At 36.2% G+C, this 18,983-nt stretch overlaps 1 protein-coding gene across 5 annotated transcripts; it reads right to left on the bottom strand.

Moving 5' to 3' along the window:
- Window positions 1-2,344: 2,344 nt before the first annotated feature.
- On the bottom strand, window positions 2,345-11,137 carry LOC129893478 (uncharacterized). Of its 5 annotated transcripts, none has more exons than XM_055969016.1 (9): window positions 11,041-11,137; window positions 10,782-10,942; window positions 7,404-7,573; window positions 7,175-7,266; window positions 7,052-7,094; window positions 6,906-6,962; window positions 6,729-6,783; window positions 3,527-3,600; window positions 2,345-2,730 (listed from the first exon to the last, which is right to left on the bottom strand). In XM_055969016.1, the coding sequence occupies exons 3-9, from the start codon at window positions 7,545-7,547 to the stop codon at window positions 2,626-2,628; spliced, it is 570 nt and encodes a 189-aa protein (XP_055824991.1). In that variant the 5' UTR covers window positions 7,548-7,573; window positions 10,782-10,942; window positions 11,041-11,137; the 3' UTR covers window positions 2,345-2,625. The 5 variants fall into 5 exon arrangements, with proteins under 5 accessions (XP_055824991.1, XP_055824988.1, XP_055824992.1 ...); XM_055969013.1 differs by having other exon boundaries at window positions 7,404-7,631; window positions 11,041-11,136; XM_055969017.1 differs by having other exon boundaries at window positions 3,527-3,597; window positions 7,404-7,631; window positions 11,041-11,135.
- Between the last annotated feature and the right edge of the window lie 7,846 nt (window positions 11,138-18,983).

The raw sequence follows: 18,983 nt of genomic DNA on the forward strand, positions 1-18,983 counted from the left end.
AGACTAGCTCCCATTGTTGTTCTTCCTGCAAGAATAATGCCACTAACAGATGGTTGAACAGCTATGAGTTATATCTTCTTACCATTAGTACTGAATTCCATTTTTCCACTTTCTAAAATTCCACATTATATCTCCCAATGTAATTAGCCATTATATTCCCAATAACATTCCACACCATCCAATAGGTAGTATTAGCATGTCAAAATTTAAAGTCACTCCTTGCACTTTCCATCTGATTTCCTGCAAATGTTAGCATGTCAAAATTGAAAGTCACTCCTTGCATTTTTTGTCTGATTTCCTGCAAATGTAGTGACTTTACACCTTGTTTTCATCAGCTACTGAGACACTAAAGGAGATATAACAGTTTATGCACAACCCAATTTCTTGGCAGTGTTGAGATCCAAGAAATTATGAGTACTCCTAGTGTCAATGAGGACCTGCATTGCCTTGCCTTTGATAGAAATTGACACTATTATGGTTCTAAAATCATGAATGACACTCATAAAATGCATTGATACCCTAGGCATGATAGATCCATCAACATCTATTTCCAACCCTTGAGTTGTGATAGTTAGGAGCTCAACAGGGTCAACCATATCAGCTTCAACTTCTTCCACTTCCCTTGGCTCTTCAGGTTCTTCCACCTTTAAGAAAAATAACTACCTTTTCTTTTTGCATACTTGTCGAATACTATACTTCTCATCACAATTAAAACATACACCTTTACCTTTCTTATCCTCCATCTCAACATGGTTTAATAACCTTGGAGGTCTATATGCTAGTTTAGAATTTTCAACATAGGGGTTAAACTGTTTAGAGGGGTTAAACTATTTAGAGGGGTTAAACTGTTTGAGAGGGACATTTGTTTTATTATATAATGTAGATGGGATTGTGGAACTATGGAGTCTTGGACCATTCCTAGGAGTAGCCAAGACAGGACCATGATTTAAGACCTATTTCTGCACTACCAAGGTTTGTTCCTAGATTCTTGCTAAGCTAAATGCCTAGGCTAAGGTTTTAAGACTCAACATTTTCACTAGCAACCCAATCTCAACTTTCAAACCTTCGATGAAGCAATTGATCAGTCTTCAAAAAGTCTACTCTAATGAGAAATTCATTAAAAAGATCTACAATTCCTGAACAGAACTCACTTGTCTCAAGTCTTTGAAGTCTCTCATAGGGTCATCAAATAGTTCTGACCCAAACCTAGCATACAAGCATCCAACATATTCACTCCACCTTGGCCATTCTCTTTTCAATTGATGCTTCATAAAGGACTGATGTCACTGTAAGCTTTGGCTTTTATCTTGAAGGAAGCTAATCTTACTCTAGAACCTATAGGTGTCTCATCAACATCAAAGAATTGTTCACATTTATACAATCAATCTTTCGGGTCTCTCACCATCAAACCTAGAAATTCAACCTAATAACCACGAGTGGGTAATTGGTATTCTTCATTCCTGGTAGGAATAACTGCTAGAGTTCTATCCCCAACTGCCACTCCAGATGATTGTGCTTCTTCTCTTGCGATTACATTACTCATTAACATCCTCTTGATCTCATCCATTGCCTGCGCGACTTTGGCATCAATCATTTGTCATAGATCTGAGACAAAATTGACTACAATATCCAAGCATCCTTTGAGATTTTTGACTTCCTTACGCAGTTCCTGCATCTTTGTGTTGTGATCTCCAATCTCTATGTTCCGATGAAAGGCTTGTTCTAATACCAATAGTGCAAATCACTGAAATTTACAATGCAATTATGGCAAGGTTGGGTATTCTTTTAAAGGGTAAATTGAAGAATCACCCTTGAACAGTTCACTCGAGCTCAAAAGCTGTGGATGAGTTTAGAGAAAAAAGAGACTAGTATTGATTCTTCAAGTCTATAAAGTAATTACAATTGTTGTCAGTTTCAGGTAATAAAAGGGGGAAAATAGAGTTGCAAGGAAAGTTAATTGTAACTACGTTTGGTATCACGTGCATAACACATGCCTAGACTAATTCCCTAATTGATTTCAAAACTAATTGGCCATCTCATCCTGCGCTTATAACTAATCAGCCAATCAATGACCTGCTCTTCATTACAGAATAAGCAATAGGGAAAAAAGGTATAAATCAGACAAGCATATGATATTTAACTGTGAATATAAGCCAAGAACTAAAAAATCCAATGGGTTGACCCCAGTACAACTATGCCTCAATCTCAAACGTATAACGCTCAAACATGTTCCAGTTCATAGATTGAGCAGCGGGTCTAGTGACAAATAGACCATAGAAAGTATCTCCGTCAACAGAATGTCACTTGAAATTAAAACTATCTCAGAATATTGTATTTATCATACTTCATATGTTAGCATCAACAATAATCACTATATCAATCCCAAACATAATTGTCATTGTCAAATCAGTCCTAGATATTTACTTCAAGATCATCAACAAGTCGACTACAGACAACTGATCTGTCATTGAGAGACACGTTACTTTTGGATGAAAACTTTCTTGAATTATTTAATATTACATCTAGCTGTTAGTATCAACAATACTATGCCTCATGAGGGTAATGGTTCATAGCATGATCAGTAAATGGACTACAGGCAACAGATTCCAGAGTCACAGGGACACATTACTTTGGATGAAATGGTGATCCAGGAGGAGCCATCAAACCAAGCGCTTGCATTACCTTCATTCGACGTCTTCTAGGTGCATATTCTCCTGCCGATGCTATTGCCTGAATGGAATGTCAACAGTAGCAGAGTTACATAATAATTGTGCAACCTACTAGAAGATTTAAGTCTAGCAATCGCATGTAGTCATTATTCGAAGCCACTAAAGACCTGCATTGTCCAATTCGTCTACTTCTCATTTTCACTGAGATGTTATTTAATTTTGTTAAAATCAGAAAGAATAAACTATGAAGCAGCACTTAGCAGAAAAGTTAAACAAACATAATTTCTGTATCACGTGGCAGCAAACAAGGATATCAAGAAGCATATTAATATATCATAGTGGTAACACATCGCAAATGGAAAACTGGAAAAGACAAGACTTATGAATTAGTTGTTGTATTTGTTTTTTCGCTCCTTCCTGTTATCTACTTGTGGAAGGCCCAAGCTTCTATTAGAATAGGAGGCACAATTTCAAATCAAATAACCTTCAGAGGTAGAAGTTGTTCACTCCCAGAAGTTGGGTGAGTTTTGACTTGTTTTCTTTTTTATTTTTTAAAAAAAGGTTTAATTTGACTTGGAAAGTATCATAAGAGCAGCTCCTTCCCTTGCACTTTAATTACCTTCTTAGCACTTCTTATAAGAGAATATAACCTAGCATTTCTGCTATTTTTCATTCAACGGAGTCCATTTCGGAAGTTTAGGCAAGAAATTTAGCCTTCAAAATCCCAATATACCAAAATATGCTACAAGATGTTTTCTCAAGGTTCCCGTGCACAAAACTGAGAAGAACACTTCTTTTACTGGAACTTGAACTAAGCATTAGTATTTAAGACAGTTCTGAGTGAGGATGAAACTTACAGAAGTTGAGGGTGTCATGTCCTGACTTTTGTTGTTTCCTTTGCCTCGAGATGCAGCAGCGCCTAGAGTTTCTGCTAAAAAAGAAACACTTCTCACAAGAACTTGGGGGAGAAGAGAAAAAAGAATATTATTGAAGATCAATTTTAATGATAATTGAAAATCTTAAAGGCACCTTCGTGGACCTACTTGTTGACTCAAAAGACTCATATTTTCTTGTAATCGATGAAACTCGGTTAATGTTACATAGAAGAAGTAAGAGGTTCATAGAGGTGATAAAAACTACTTGCATTATGCTAGTATTTCATTGAGTTTTAGTTAAGATATATGCTTTATATGTTGCCAAAACTAATCGTACTATATGATGGGAAGTGAGAAATAACTGGTTTCGTGTTTACAACAACATACCCTGTGTTATACCACAAGTGAGGCCCGGAAGGTTAGTGTGTACACGGACCATACCCTACCTTGTGGAGATCCAGAGGTTTTTTCTGATAAACCCTCGGCTCAAGAAGGATCTAAATACTTAATTTGATGTTTGGGCTGTTAAATATGTGTCTGAGGAGGTTGGGATTGAAATAAAGGTATTTGACAATTAATGAGAACTCTAGGAAGAAGAAAAGTTGGGAGACAACACAAGGGGTACAGATTTTGACAATTAAAACAAGTCTTACTTCAAAAGTTTGCAACTCTCAGTAAATCAACAATTTGTCCATCCCTTCTAAAGGAAAGCTGTAACCCTTGAAATCTAGTTTTCAATGACTTAACAGTTTGTCATTTGAATTTTTCTTACAAAAAGTTATGACGATTCTTCCAAAGGTGCACACTCAATAAGGGGTTTGAGTCTAGCGCCAAAGTCCTTCTTGGCCAAGGAAGATTCCCTAGAAGCTTGACACTAAGCGCCAGAAAAATTGAAGCTAGGCACAAAGCTTCCAAGAGACATCGTGCATTTAAACCATTCCAATGAGGCCCAAACCCCCATTTGGATTTCCCTACTCTTACAAAGCCTCTACACAACAAGGTAAATTTCAAATCACCTGTTGGGAAGCCTGTGTTATATGCCTGATTCACGTGTAGTATTTTGATGAATGACAAAGTGTTTATGAGAACCAGGTTCACCCACAAGACAGGAGCAGGTAAACCAGTTCTGGGGAAGAAGGCTATTTAAGGTAAGAAAAGATAAAACACATAAGAGAATCCTGCAAGGACTCTTCTTAATGAAACTGTATCTCGTAAGAATGGTTATTCCCTTACCAAATAATTCTAGGTTGCATAGCAACAACCTAATTGTTCCATGTTTATAAAAGGATCATTACAAGGCAGAATTGATGCAGCTATTGCATCCAATATGAAGGAGGTTTCTACAGAGCAATAGTCATCAAGGCAAAGGAAGTTTTTCCAATGAAGTAGAGTGTTGGAAGTGAAGAACTATTGTATAGGGTGTTTTCTCTCTAGTTTGAGTCTGTAGGCATTTGTTCAAGTTGTTACTTATTTTACTAGTATAGGTACTAGTAATTGTGAAGGTAAATCTTGTAAGTTCCGGAGACTTAGAGTTTATATTCTTTGAAGGGCTAGCAGTTAGTGTTAATTGTTGTTTTGAGGTACTAGAGTTAGACCATTAGATTATAGAGTAGTAATTTGAAACTCCTCTTTGAAGTAGGTGAAGTTTTGGTAGGAAATCCAACTCAACGTAAGTAATGGCTTTTATTCTCTTGAGCAAGGAGGTTTTCACAGTAAACATATGTGTTTATTTACGTTGTTGTTCTATGTTGTACTTAAGGAACCTGGTTCCTTAAGGGGAACAATAATCTTGAAACAGTATCAGGAGAATTGTAGAGATAGTTAGGTGCTAGTTTTATTTCAATTGGTGTCAGAGTCGGTCTTTTCATCATAAGGCTGACACCTTGAAAAGATTCCATGGCTGCACCATCAACTTCTCAATAATCTTGAAACAATATCAAGAGAATTGTTGAGATAGTTAGGTGCTAGTTTTATTTCATCACCAATTAATGTTATTTTACACTTACTAACAATAGTTGTAACCCTTATATTCATTGAATTTGGAGTTAATGGTCAAAACAACACCTAAACTATCACTTTTCAGCGAACACAAATGGTTTCTAGTCGTTTTGGGTTAACCCAGATGAGTCGGGTTATTTATGGTTAGGATCACATGGACCAATAAATCAGTGTCACCCATCATTTATTTAGAGACCCACATGTGTCATCTCATAGTTTTGTTTGAAGGAGAGACATTTGTAACCGAAAATTAAAGTTGAGGGCAATTTGGGTCCAATAGGTGGAGGATATGCATTTTTAACTCTAAAATTAATGATAAGGGCAATTGGGATCCAATAGGTAGAAGGAGGACAAATTTAAACCACTTCCAATACATTATGGGCTTTTTTGACCCTTTTGTGATAAGAGTATTAGGGCCAATTACATAGACATCTCCTTTGCTTACTCACAATTCAAAGGTCCTTCCCTCTCTTTTAAAAAAGTATATTTGTTTCTCCTCTCTACTATTTACTACTTCATGGGAAGTTAAGTAATATTTAAAGACAGATGGGATATCCTTAGATAATTCAAAGGGATTAAGCCAAAGTATACTCTATCTGCTGTTGACTTATTACTTAGGCAACTTTACTACATTTTAAGCAATGCTAAGAATTTGAAGTTATTTTATATTTGATGGTTCAAGATTTGAAAAGTGGCTTTCTAAGGAAGAGAAGATATGCCAAAGTTCTGACGATAAATCAATCAAGAAACTATATTATCACTGTTTTGTTTCTTAAAATTGGCACTGGGAGAGAGATTCAAGAATGTACAACAGATACATGTGTAATAGAATCAATAGAAAAGGCAAAAATAAAGAAACAAAAACAAAAACAAAAAAGTTATCTATGATATTGGACGCCTCATATGTAGATTGTAAACTCACTCAAAAGACCATTACACTGAAAGTCTCACCTTTGTGGCAATTTAAAGATTATGCTTTCAGCTAATGCTATATTGGATGTCATTACAATTATGTCAAAATATATGCCAAAATCAAATGAAGCTCGTAGCATTAGATGGATTACCAATTTTCCTGGATATATTTAACCATATTTTAAAGCTGCTGTGAAGACTCAATTGTAAGATTAAGCAGCCAAGGTGTTTCAAGTGTGAAAAGTAAAGAGAAGTACACTGTAAAGGGCCTAACCCTTAGATTGTATGTCTTCCATCTTCATTGCACCAGATTTGAGATGAAGGAGATCCTATAACAAAAGTATCTTTGAGTAGGACAAACTACTCACAAGAATCTAAGTAACAGACTCCTTGAGAGATGCAAACTTCTGGCATAAAAGTCTAATAATGGAGAACGAGAATAAAGCCTCACCTGCTTTAGAGCTTCACCTAGTATGTTAACAAGACTGCCATTGTATCTCTCAATTATCTGCAAATCAAACATAAAGTTGTTAAACATATCAGAAGACTCCCATTTATGAAAGTTAGGTTTCACCATTAGAATATACGCGAGCTCACCTTCTCATATTCCAATTGAGATTTAATAGGATCCACATACAAACTGCAAGTGATTTAAATGAAGTCGAACCTTTAAATATCAATTGAAAAAGAAACAAATACAAAAGAGTTGGATTTTCTTACTATGTGTAGCTTCCATACAACCGAACAAGGACTTCACCAGCTACCTTTTTTGTGGGCTTTTTGTTCCCACCTACAACTTTCTCATCAACGACCTGTTGGAAAAAGGTAGAGACAAGGAAACTTACCAAATACTGTTTTAACCAACTGGGGGTAATGATACATACAAGAAAACAGAAAATTTAGAACTAATAGCATCATAGAGAAAAAAATATTCCCAATTCTCTAATACCTGACCAAGCCACGATTGACCGTTGAGCTGGACCCATATCAAATTGCCAAAATCAACCTCCATGCTTGATTTATTCAATGCAACATCCTCCCCAATTCCCCTTTCAACATAATTTCTATTTCTTGAAAGCGATTTACTTTTCATTGTTTATCTTCAAAAGTTTCAACTGTCTGGCTTAAAAAATCAAGTATTTGAATGGAGCCTAATTCTTGCATAACTTGAAAATTCCTATACAAAAGTTTCATAACAAAAAGAACTCAAATTGTTTCATTATATGTTATATATTTTGATTTATGGATGACAAGATAAGTGCAACACAAGAACAATAATTGTCATATGTGCAAAAATTGTAGACAACTTATATGCAAATTTGCATTTGACCTCTTTTTTCCTCGTTGACAAAAGTATATTTAGTAAATATCAAGAAAAATTACATTAACAAGACAAGTCACTAAATTTTCTATTACGAGTTGCTTGATGCACTACTAGTTCTACTTTAATACATATGTTGAGATATGTTAAATGTGAAGTTTTGATAATTCACAAACATAACAAATATTATACAAGAACCAGTTTCTAAACATGTCTCAAATAAGGAGCTGGTAGTGTTTACGATAGACAAACTACTGAAGAACCAGACCCTTCTCATGTCTACAAGAGAACTGAATTACAGAAGTACTATGCACAAAGTGAAGGAACGAGGTCTTTTACAGTGGACTGGAGATGACTGATGATCAGCTGACGTAAAGCAGATTCCAGGTGCGAGAAGAATTCAAGAGGAATTTGGTTAATGGAATAAACATGCGGATCAAGGAACAAGAACTCAATATGGAAACATTACCATAGTTGCACAAAAGGAAAGAGCTTTGGATTTAGAAGAAGGCACACGTGAAGATTGAAACATTTATGAAAAAACAAGTCTGACTGGGAGTGGATTTTTTGACAAAGTTCCAATGGGCTTTGGAGAAGAAGACAAGGATTTCAACCATTACCTCTCCTATATAAAGCACCATATTGATGTCATTGAAGATGGACATACTTGCACATATCAACATTTATTCTTAGCAAATAGTAGTCATTGAGAGGAGTGCTTTGTGAGCAAGGGAGAATTTAAAGGTAACTAACGGTACACGAGAACCCATACTACGGAAAGGCTTAGTGGTACACTGGGTTGGAAGATAAGTTATTTACCTAGAGGTACAAGGATCAAGTCCCACTTGATGCATTTTTTTCTCCCTTCTTTAGTAGCACACCCATCTTTAAGAAATCGTAGATTCGCCTCTATTTGTAGGAGCAACTGTCAATGAAGAGAACCTATTCCTAAGAAGCTATTGCTTTAGTTCTCGAGTTGCTTAGCTGATAGTTATTAATTGGTAACCTATTTTCATGTACGTTTTGTAATAGGTGTTTGTTCCTCGAGTTGTAAAGGCTTTCAAAATTGTGGTAGAATCTTGAAAGGGACAGTTACAACTAGGAAGTGTAAGGTACTAAGGAGTTAGTCCCGTTGGTTTTAGCATTGTAACCTAAAATTTCTTAAACTTCAGTTACTGAAGAAAAAGCTCAAAGTCCATAAGCTATTCAAGTTGGTGAGAGAACAAGACGGGATTGGGAATAAATCGATGGACTCCGGGAAGCTTTGTTCCTACATTCTGCTCTCACTCAAAGGCATTCCTTCTGGAGTAAAGAAAAGTCCAGTGAGAATGTAACAGAAAGAATAGTCTGCTAAAAGAATTAACAAACCTAGATCATGTTCTTGACTCCAAAGAACTGACTGAGGAGGAGATGATGATAAGGGGAACAGACAACAGTAGTAGTAGAACTAGACGACTTGGCCAAAAATGGGGAGCCAAGTTGGAGGAAAAATCTAGAGTTCTTTGGCTTCAACAGGGGCACAAAAATAATAGATTTTTCAAAAGGATGGCAACAGCTCATAAGAGATACAATACTATTGATAGGTTGGTGGTAAGGAGAGAAGAAGCTCTAGAACCAGAGGGTATCAAGATGGCTATGGTAGACTTTTACAAAAACTTTACTCAGAATCTAAAGCATGGAGACCTACATTTGACTAAACAGACTGTCTGAAGATCACAAATGAAGAACAAGATTGGCTTCAAAGCCATTCACAAAAACTGAGGTCTACCAGGGTATCACTCAATGTTCTCTAGATAGACCCCCAGGCCCAGATGGTTTCACAATGGGTTTTTACAAGTCTTGTTGGGAAGTTTTGAGAGAGGACTTGATGAGCTCTATTAGAATGAATTTTTTGAGAAGTCTTTTAATGCTACCTTAATAGCATTAATCCCTAAGAAGCATGGTGCAGAAGAATTGAAAGACGTTAGGCCAATAAGCCTAATTGGGGGAGTTTATCAAATTATCTCTAAGTTGATCACAGAAAGATTGAAGACTGTCATGGACAAATTGGTAGATAAACATCAAATGGCATCCTTGAAGGGGAGACAAAGGTTAAATGCTCTTCTGGCCAATGAATTGGTGGTAGACTCAAAAGTGAAACAGAAGACTCCTGGAACTCAACGTGGAAGATTACCATAATTGCACAAAAGGAAAGAGTTTTGGGTTTAGGAGAAGTCACACGTGAAGGTCGAAACATGTAAGGAAACCAAGTCCAATAAGGATTTGATTTCTTGACCAAATTCCAATAGGTTTTGGAGCAAGAAGGCAAGAAAATATTCAACCATAACCTCTCTTATACAAAGCACCATATTGATGTCATTGAAGATAGATGCTATTTGCACACATTAAGATTTATTCTTAGCAAATAGTAGTCATTGAGAGGAGTGCTTTGTGAGAGTCAACTATCAACGAAGAGAACATGTTCCTAAGAAGCTATTGCTTTAGTAGTCGAGTTGCTTAGTTGATAGATCCTGAATTGTAACCTATTTACTTTATACACATTTTGTAATAGATGTTTGTTCCTCGAGTTGTAAAGGCTATCAAGATTGGGGTAGAATCTTGAAAAAGGTAGTTACAACTAGGAAGGGTAAGGGGTACTAAGGAGTTAGTCTTTTTGGTTATAGAGATGTAACCTAAAATTTTGGTCGAGTTTTGGTGGAGATTTTGAGCAAACTACGAGAGTAGGTCATGATTTTTCACTCTATTGATTAAGGAATTTTCCACAGTAAAATTTCTTATGTTAATTAGTTTCCAAACTTTACTTCTTGTGTTAGCTTAGTGCGATAGGTGGCACCATAAAATAACAACATGTCTATTTGACATTCTGATATATGTAAAAAAAAAAACAAGTTTCTTTAATTTCAATAATTTTGGATTTTATAGCCTGGAGGCCATCTTTTAGTAACTATAAAAAGATAAACAAGTTCAACTGTATGCAAGCTACTAAACCCAAAATTGTTCAGTTACCTCTCAATCCAGCCAGCCAAGAAAATGAAGCATTTCTGAAGATGAAGAAGAAAAATACTAACAGTAAATAGTCTTTAAAAAGCAAAATCGGCTATAGAACCCAACATAAAGTGAAGTGAAGCTTCCCTCTTCTCACAGCAGAAAAAGGATTACTTCGGTATCTGCATCAGTAAATGTCCTTTTTCAGTTCCATCGGAAATATACTTGTACTCGAAAGAAAGAAATAAAGGACACAATAGCATTTTCATTTCTTCTGTACCGTCAGATGTAGCGTCATTATTTGGACGGAAAATCGATACTTTGAAAGCATTGATTACACAAATGCTCCCAAAATTTTGTCAAGGTGGTTGAATTTGAACAAAACAAAAGCTACTAAGTTTTTTTTTTTTGCAAGAAATGGCCAATGGGATAAAGGGAATGTTTGTCCTTTTAGCTTATTTTTATTAGGAAAAATTAGGCAAATATTACTACTATTATTTAATATAATTATAGTTTCATATAATTATGAATCGCATATACAGTTTAATGAAATTTGTTATTATACAAATATGAGTTCATATACAAAATCTGATAGCGAATTTAGGGACAAACATACAAATCTTTAAAACAAATTTATATTTTTTTTTATATTTGTATATTTAAGGCTCATATACAAATTTGTGGGGAATCATATATAAATTTCTAAAGGTTTATATTTGTATATTTTGGGCTCGATTTGTATTTGTATATTTTGGGATCATATACAAATTAGTGGGGATCATATACAAATCTCTAAAGGTTTGTATTTTTATACAAAGCCAATTTAGGGGCTCGTACATAAGGTTGATCAAGGACATGTACGAGGGTGCCAAAACCAGGGTAAGGACAGTAGGAGGGGACTCAGAACACTTTCCGGTGGTGATGGGGTTGCATCAAGGATCAGCCTTGAGTCCGTTTCTATTTGCCTTGGTGATGGATGTATTGACGCGACAAATTCAAGGTGAGGTGCCATGGTGTATGCTTTTTGCGGACGACATAGTCCTCATCGATGAGACTCGTAGCGGAGTTAACGCTAAGTTGGAAGATTGGAGACGCACCCTAGAGTCTAAAGGGTTTAAGCTGAGTAGGACCAAGACAGAGTACCTAGAGTGCCAGTTCAGTGAGACACCTCAGGAGGTTGGCGCGGAAGTTAGGCTCGGGGACCAAGCCATCCAAAAGAAAAGTAGTTTTAAGTACCTTGGTTCTATAATGCAAGGTAACGGGGAGATCGACGAGGATGTCACACATCGTATTGGGGCAGGATGGAGGAAATGGAGGCTCGCCTCTGGTGTGTTGTGTGACAAGAAGGTGCCACCACAACTTAAGGGCAAGTTCTACAAAGTGGTGGTTAGACCAGCTATGTTATACGGGGCGGAGTGTTGGCCAGTTAAGGTCTCCCACGTGCAAAAGATGAAAGTTGCCGAGATGAGAATGTTGAGATGGATGTGTGGGCATACTAGGAGCGACAGGATTAGAAATGAGGCTATTCGAGACAAGGTAGGAGTGGCCTCGGTGGAAGACAAGATGCGGGAGACACGACTGAGATGGTTTGGGCATGTGAAGAGGAGAGTCCCAGATGCACCAGTGCGGAGATGTGAGAGGTTGGCCATGGATGGTTTCAGAAGAGGTAGGGGTAGGCCGAAGAAATACTGGGGAGAGGTGATCAGACAGGACATGACGCATTTACGACTTATCGAGGACATGACCTTAGATAGGAGGGTGTGGAGGACACACATTAGGGTTGAAGGCTAGCACATAGTGGCATTTCTCCCCCTTATCCGTAGGCGTATTGATGCACTATGATCCCTTGTACTTTGATTTATGATATTTATGTTACTATCTAATAATACTTACTGCTTTTTGTGCTTTGATTATTTCATTATATATTTATCTACTTTTAATATTCTTGTCTGACCTTTTTTATGCTTCTATTGAGCCGAGGGTCTTTCGGAAACAGCCGTCCTACATTGGTAGGAGTCAGGTCTGCGTACACTTTACCCTCCCCAGACCCTACGATGTGGGATTTCACTGGGTTGTTGTTGTTAATCTTTTAAAAAAAGTCAAATTTGTATAATGCAGTGAGATAGACAAACGAAAAAGTATAATTTGTAAAATGCAGCGAGATATAAAAACAGAAATTGACATAGCAATTAGAACTATAGCTATGAAACGTAATTAGGTAAACTGTAGGTAAGGAGTCAATTATATTTCAAGTCTATACTATTTTTGAAAGTTCCTCCCTTTTATTATTGTGACTTAAAATTAAGTGTTTAAAATCACTTCTTTTGGATTTACCCTAATACTATAAATAGGAGCGGCTCAACGTAATCGAAGGTCTACAGCGAAATTTCAATTAGAAGTTTAAAATCAAAACAAACTTTATATGTATTTATTTAAAATTTATTGTTCTTACACTTATTAAATGCAAATTATTGCTTAATATTTGTTATAAATAATTTCTTTGATCTTTTTTAATTATTAGTTTTAGATAAGATTTTATCAATTCAACATTGAAAAATATCTTTTCACTGAGGTAATTGCTATATGAATTGTTAACATAATTCTATAAGTAATAAGTTGACAAATTTTAAATAATAGGAATTAGAAAAGAATGGTGTTAAAGAGACTAAAATAATCAATTTTTTCTATGAAAAAATTAACACATAATTTATTCTTGGTAAAAATTTGAGGGGGGCCCCTACTAAGTTATATGTCTTAATTATCAAAGCATAGAGCCGGCCCTGACTACAAAAATGTGTAAATATGCCTAAAGTAAGTCAATCCAAACTGGCTCATAATAATCTCTTTCATTCTCGGATGAAAATTGATTTAAGAAATTACTTCATTTTTATGCTAATTAGTACTTCGGCACGTGCATTGCTAGTGTATGTCAATTCTTGTTATATACTATTTTATAGAATAATTTAAATATTAATAAAAACAAAGCTTTGAATAAAATATTTCTCTTAAAAATCTTCCTCAAATATTTTTGTGTAAGAATATACACGTATGGGGTAAAATTTGGGCTCGATATATGGATGAATTAGGTAGAGACACGTGGTGAATAAGATATGTCAGATGTGAGTCAGAGACCAGTACCACAATGTGAGCCCATTTAGCTCCGGAGGCGAGACACTGGATACAAGACACATACAAGAAAAGATAAGGTTCAGAGTTTAGCCATTACAAAAGAATTTGTGATTGTCACCAACTATTACGCAGTCGCTATAACACGTAGTTAACGAATTTCATGAGAGATTGGTTTGCGGATCTTATTCTTGTAACGTAACTATATAGTGTCTTACTTTCTTGTTGGAGAGCATCTAATTTTATCACATTCACGAGTGATATACTTACATTTTGCAATCTCAAGTTCTCTAGTGTTGAAATACAAAACTGCTCAACATCTTCTTTCAGTGACAATGCCCTCTAGTTACATCAAGATTCATGTTAATTTAATTATTTAATTCCATTATTGTTGTCTAATTCTTTGGTTATTGCTTAAAATTCTTTCATGGAATACATTTCGTAGGCAAGTTAGTTCATCATTAACTAATTGTTTTGTCATGTCAATATGTGTTTCCTTAAGTCATGTGTATAAATTTAACAGTAACGATTTAATGGTAAATGGTTTATCGCCCACTATAGAGATTGGACAATTGTAACCTACTAATTTTCCTTTTCACTAACTTGTTTGGGTTTAGTTTACAAGGAAAATTCATCACAGTTATAGCTAATAGTGGAGGCAATGAGCAGTCAAACGTCAATTAAAAAAATAAAGGTTTTTTTCCTAAACAATGACCAGATGTCTCTCAGCCCTCAAAGTGAACTCTCAATCGGGAACGAAGCCCGCATGGTGAAGGGACCAAAACCCTTGTGAAAAGTATAATAAGTGGACTAGAAGGAGTTAGAATCTCAATGACATGGATGATTATGAGGATGATGGCTATATGAGTAGGATGAGTGATGATCGTGGAAATAACAAAAAAATTAGAGGAAACGGTGAGGATCTTAACGACTCAACAAGGTGAAATAATGGAGCACCTTGCGGGGCAAGACGATAATATGGTTTAGCTCTGGCCAGCAGTAACAACATTTTCCAACAACTTGAATCCTAATACCTCAGCACCACCCAATTAGGTTTCGGCATGAGGGGTCTTGTTTGTTGACGAAAATGCTTCAAGATGGGAAATATGGCCGAAAGATGACAAAATCAATGGTTCCAAAAGTGCACTTAGGAGCGAAAATGCGCCGGTAGATCCTTTCAATGTCAAATTCTTGAAATGTGTGAAATAAATTCACCACAAGATGGATCAAATCTCAGAGTCCCGTTTGGTTCTCAAAGGGTCCGATTCAAATAAGTACATCCAAATCCCATATAAGTCAAGTATTGACACGGCCCAAGCTAGGCTCTTGGTATGACACGACAATTAGAATCCTGAAAGACTCCAACCAAGCCCCTTAGCATATCATACATGAGCATACATAAGCTAAATGAAGCAATAAGATTAAATCAAGTGTGGAAATAAAGTCATAACATGAATATATCAATGAAGAGGAAAATCAACGTCGAAGGAACACGACAATATAGACTTCATGAACATCTAACATGCCTCTACTAATCTAGATGGGGGCATAATACAAGCTCCTAGATCACCCAAAGTATAAAAAGTAATGTCATAGAAAGAAATATAAACTCATGTTGGTTGCGTCCTCGAAGAATGAGGACTCACCAATCAAGTATCACAGCTAAGTAATCAAATCTAGTCACGAGCGGAAGGATAGGAGTGATGATCGCCAGACCCTATATTATGATACAATGTAGGCAAAAGTATGTGTTAATACATGGAATGCACTAAGTATGTGAGAAGCATGCATGAACAATGATAATCAGACATAAACAATATGAACATGGAATGCATGACCAATATCTTAAAAACATGAGTAAATCTTGAAAATATTTGAATATCATAATCATATGGTCAATGCATCATAAACATCATGAGAACTTATACCATCATATATACCTTTGTGGCATACAACCTTTAACTGACATATAAGACCATGCGAGCTATAATATGGAATTCGATGTAACTCTCACATTGAGAAGAGAGAGGTTGCTTGCCTAGGTAGACTCCGTAAGAACTATCATAACTTGAGCTATTTGATTCACTAGCTAGGACATTAATACAAACCTACGTAGACAACTTAGTTAGGGAGGTTGCTATTAGAGAGTGAGAAAATTATATTTAAAATTAGTCAATACAAATTTGAATCTACATACTTTTAGTTTGTTATAATCAATGAACATGCTTAGTTTAGCACCATTCACAGTTGACTCTCAACTTCAGCTCTAATCTGAGGATGGAAAGAAAGAAGGCATTGATTACAAGTGAGATATCCAAGAGAAAAAGGGGAGATGTTTACTCACTTAAGACCGTTCGTGATTCCCACCCGTAAATCACTTCACGAAGGAGCCTTGTCACGACCCAAACCCGTAGTCCATGACGGATGCTCGAATTGGACACTCGCATATACCCCTGCTAACTATAAGTAAACTTGTCCCCTGTTTGAGTTATAATGTATCAACAGGCACGATAACATATAAGCCGATGAGGCTATCATAACATATAGGGTCATCCCATACTAAAACCCGCACGAGCCGACAAGGCTGTCATGACAAAAGAGACGTCCCAAAACATTCGTTTTATAGGCACAACTGCACATACATATATATACAACCCACATACATGTCCACCGACCTCTAAAAGTAAGAACAGTAACATAAGGTGGGACAGGGCCCCAACCATACCCGTAAACAAATAACTACATACATCAAGAGTTAGTATCAAAATCTAGTGGGACTCCTATGATGGCAGATTCCCAAAGAGTGTATCTGTACCTGTAGGCATGAAATGCAGCCCCCCTGAGAAAGGAGGGTCAGTACGACATATGTACTGAGTATGTAAAGCATAACATAGTATAACTGGGAGCATTTTTGAAATAGAGAGTCGGGAGATGTCGGTGTTACTTAAGGAACCACTGTACCTGTACTTGTGAATCATACAAAAACAAAATACATGCTCATATAATACAATATAGCCAGCCCCTTCCGGGACTCGGTGAATCATATCTATAGGACCAACATAGGGCCCGGCGCCATCATCACCTTATCACATAACATAATCATACATATATATATACATACGTACTCGGCCCTCTAGTGAGGGACTCGGTGAATTGTTCATGTCATTGCATTATCACATTCTCATATAACCACGTTCTCTCGTCGTCTTTTGAACCTATTTAACATGAAGCAATACTAAGGTTAATAACCTTTCACTTTCCAATTTCCAACTCTACAACTAAGTATCCATAGGAATCATTTCCTTATCCATTTCCCTCGACTAGTTTATTACTAGTTTCGAAGTTGGCGGAAATCAAGCAGCATCTCCCCTGTAACTTGCCCTATCCCAATTCTAATCTTGGCATCCATATTACCAAAAACAACCGTCAGCTATATATACAAGTAAATCACTTCAACATTACACAATACAACCTTCAACCAACTCGCTCAAAACTACAATACCAAAATAGAGTTTTTAATCTTTATTTCGTAAAACCTTTAACCATACAAAATAGAGCATCGTGTGGATGTAACCATCAGAACCCATACCCTTTTTACAACATTTTACATCCCTTCAACACCCAACCAACCCAGATGCAACTGCAACACCCCAATACAACACTACTCGACTTCGATTTACCTCTAACGACTTCAATTTAGTTTGTTTCTAACGTCAAGTATCCTTATATAATTTTTCCACTTCCATCCTCATTTAAGACATTTATTATACTGTATAACAACATCATAAACTCCTATTTAAAAGGGAAAGCCTTACCTTGCCCGAAACTCGCCAAAACTCGCCTCGGAAGCTCTTTTAGCGCGACTGAAACTTCGTGGCTGTTTGTTATCCTTTTGGTGCTGCTCCAAACCATAAATTTACATTAATAACATCTTCATACCCTCATGGTATACCCTAGATAATTAATTCATGGAACAAAATCGAAGAGCTTATTTTTTTGGCTCCAAATCCGTGGCTCCCTCTCTCAAGCTTAAGGTTTCTCTTTTCTCTTTTTTTCTAGAATTTTCTTGATAAGGATGAACTAAAGGATAAATATGAAGCTAATGAATCATAATATATATATATAGTCCACCTTAGGGAGTGACACGTGTCAGCCCCTATGTGGTGACACGTGTCAAGCCCTCATAGGGCCACACACTTCCTCCTCCCACCATAGGCTGCCACGTGGCAGGTGGGGTTCACCCTCTTGCTTCAACTGCTGCCATATGGCACTTCCAGCTGCTTCCATGTGGCACTCTCTCTTACTTCTATGTGTCACGTTTTCCCCCTCGTGGGTTCGTAATCTTGTTTTACTTTACGAACCTATGTAATCCTTTCTACGTAAGCTTGGTATGAACTCAAGTATCTTAAGAATGTAAGATTTTTAAGTTGGTAGCTTACGTATGTAAGTCGAGTAAAGACTCATTACTTGGCCTCCAACTTCTTTCGGATTCTTATAATCATATTTCCAATCTTCCCTTCTATGGGGTGTCACATTCTCCCTTCCTCAGAGTTGTCTGGTAGCGTTATAGATTATCCGGCTCACATGCTGACTCCCAAGAAGCTTAAGAACCTTTCAAGAAACCTAAGAGCCTTTCAAGAAACTTAAGAAGCTTAAGAACCTTTCAAGGTACAAAAGTACGGGGTATAACAAGCCTGTAGATTCTTTCAAGCACCAGTATATCTTAGTCTTCTAAAGCTTTCCTATATTAAGTTTATTTTCATAAAGAATGGGTTGTCTAACTAGTTTTTGGACCCATATATAAAGTCTAGCAGTTGTTGCGAATGTAATAGGAAATGATCACTTTTATAATCTGAAAATAAAGTTTGAACAAAAACACCGCTATTTGTAAAGACTGAGCTATCATATGATACATAGATTCAAATGAATCTAATAATTTTTATCATATTTATATATATATATATATATATATATATATATATATATATATATATATATATATATATATATATATATATATATATAGAGAGAGAGAGAGAGAGAGAGATAATAGTGTCTACTATCCCTAGATTTTGATAATCCTAAAATTTGTCAACC

Source organism: Solanum dulcamara, chromosome 6, assembly GCF_947179165.1.
Source record: "Solanum dulcamara chromosome 6, daSolDulc1.2, whole genome shotgun sequence".
Classification (NCBI taxonomy): Eukaryota; Viridiplantae; Streptophyta; class Magnoliopsida; order Solanales; family Solanaceae; genus Solanum; species Solanum dulcamara.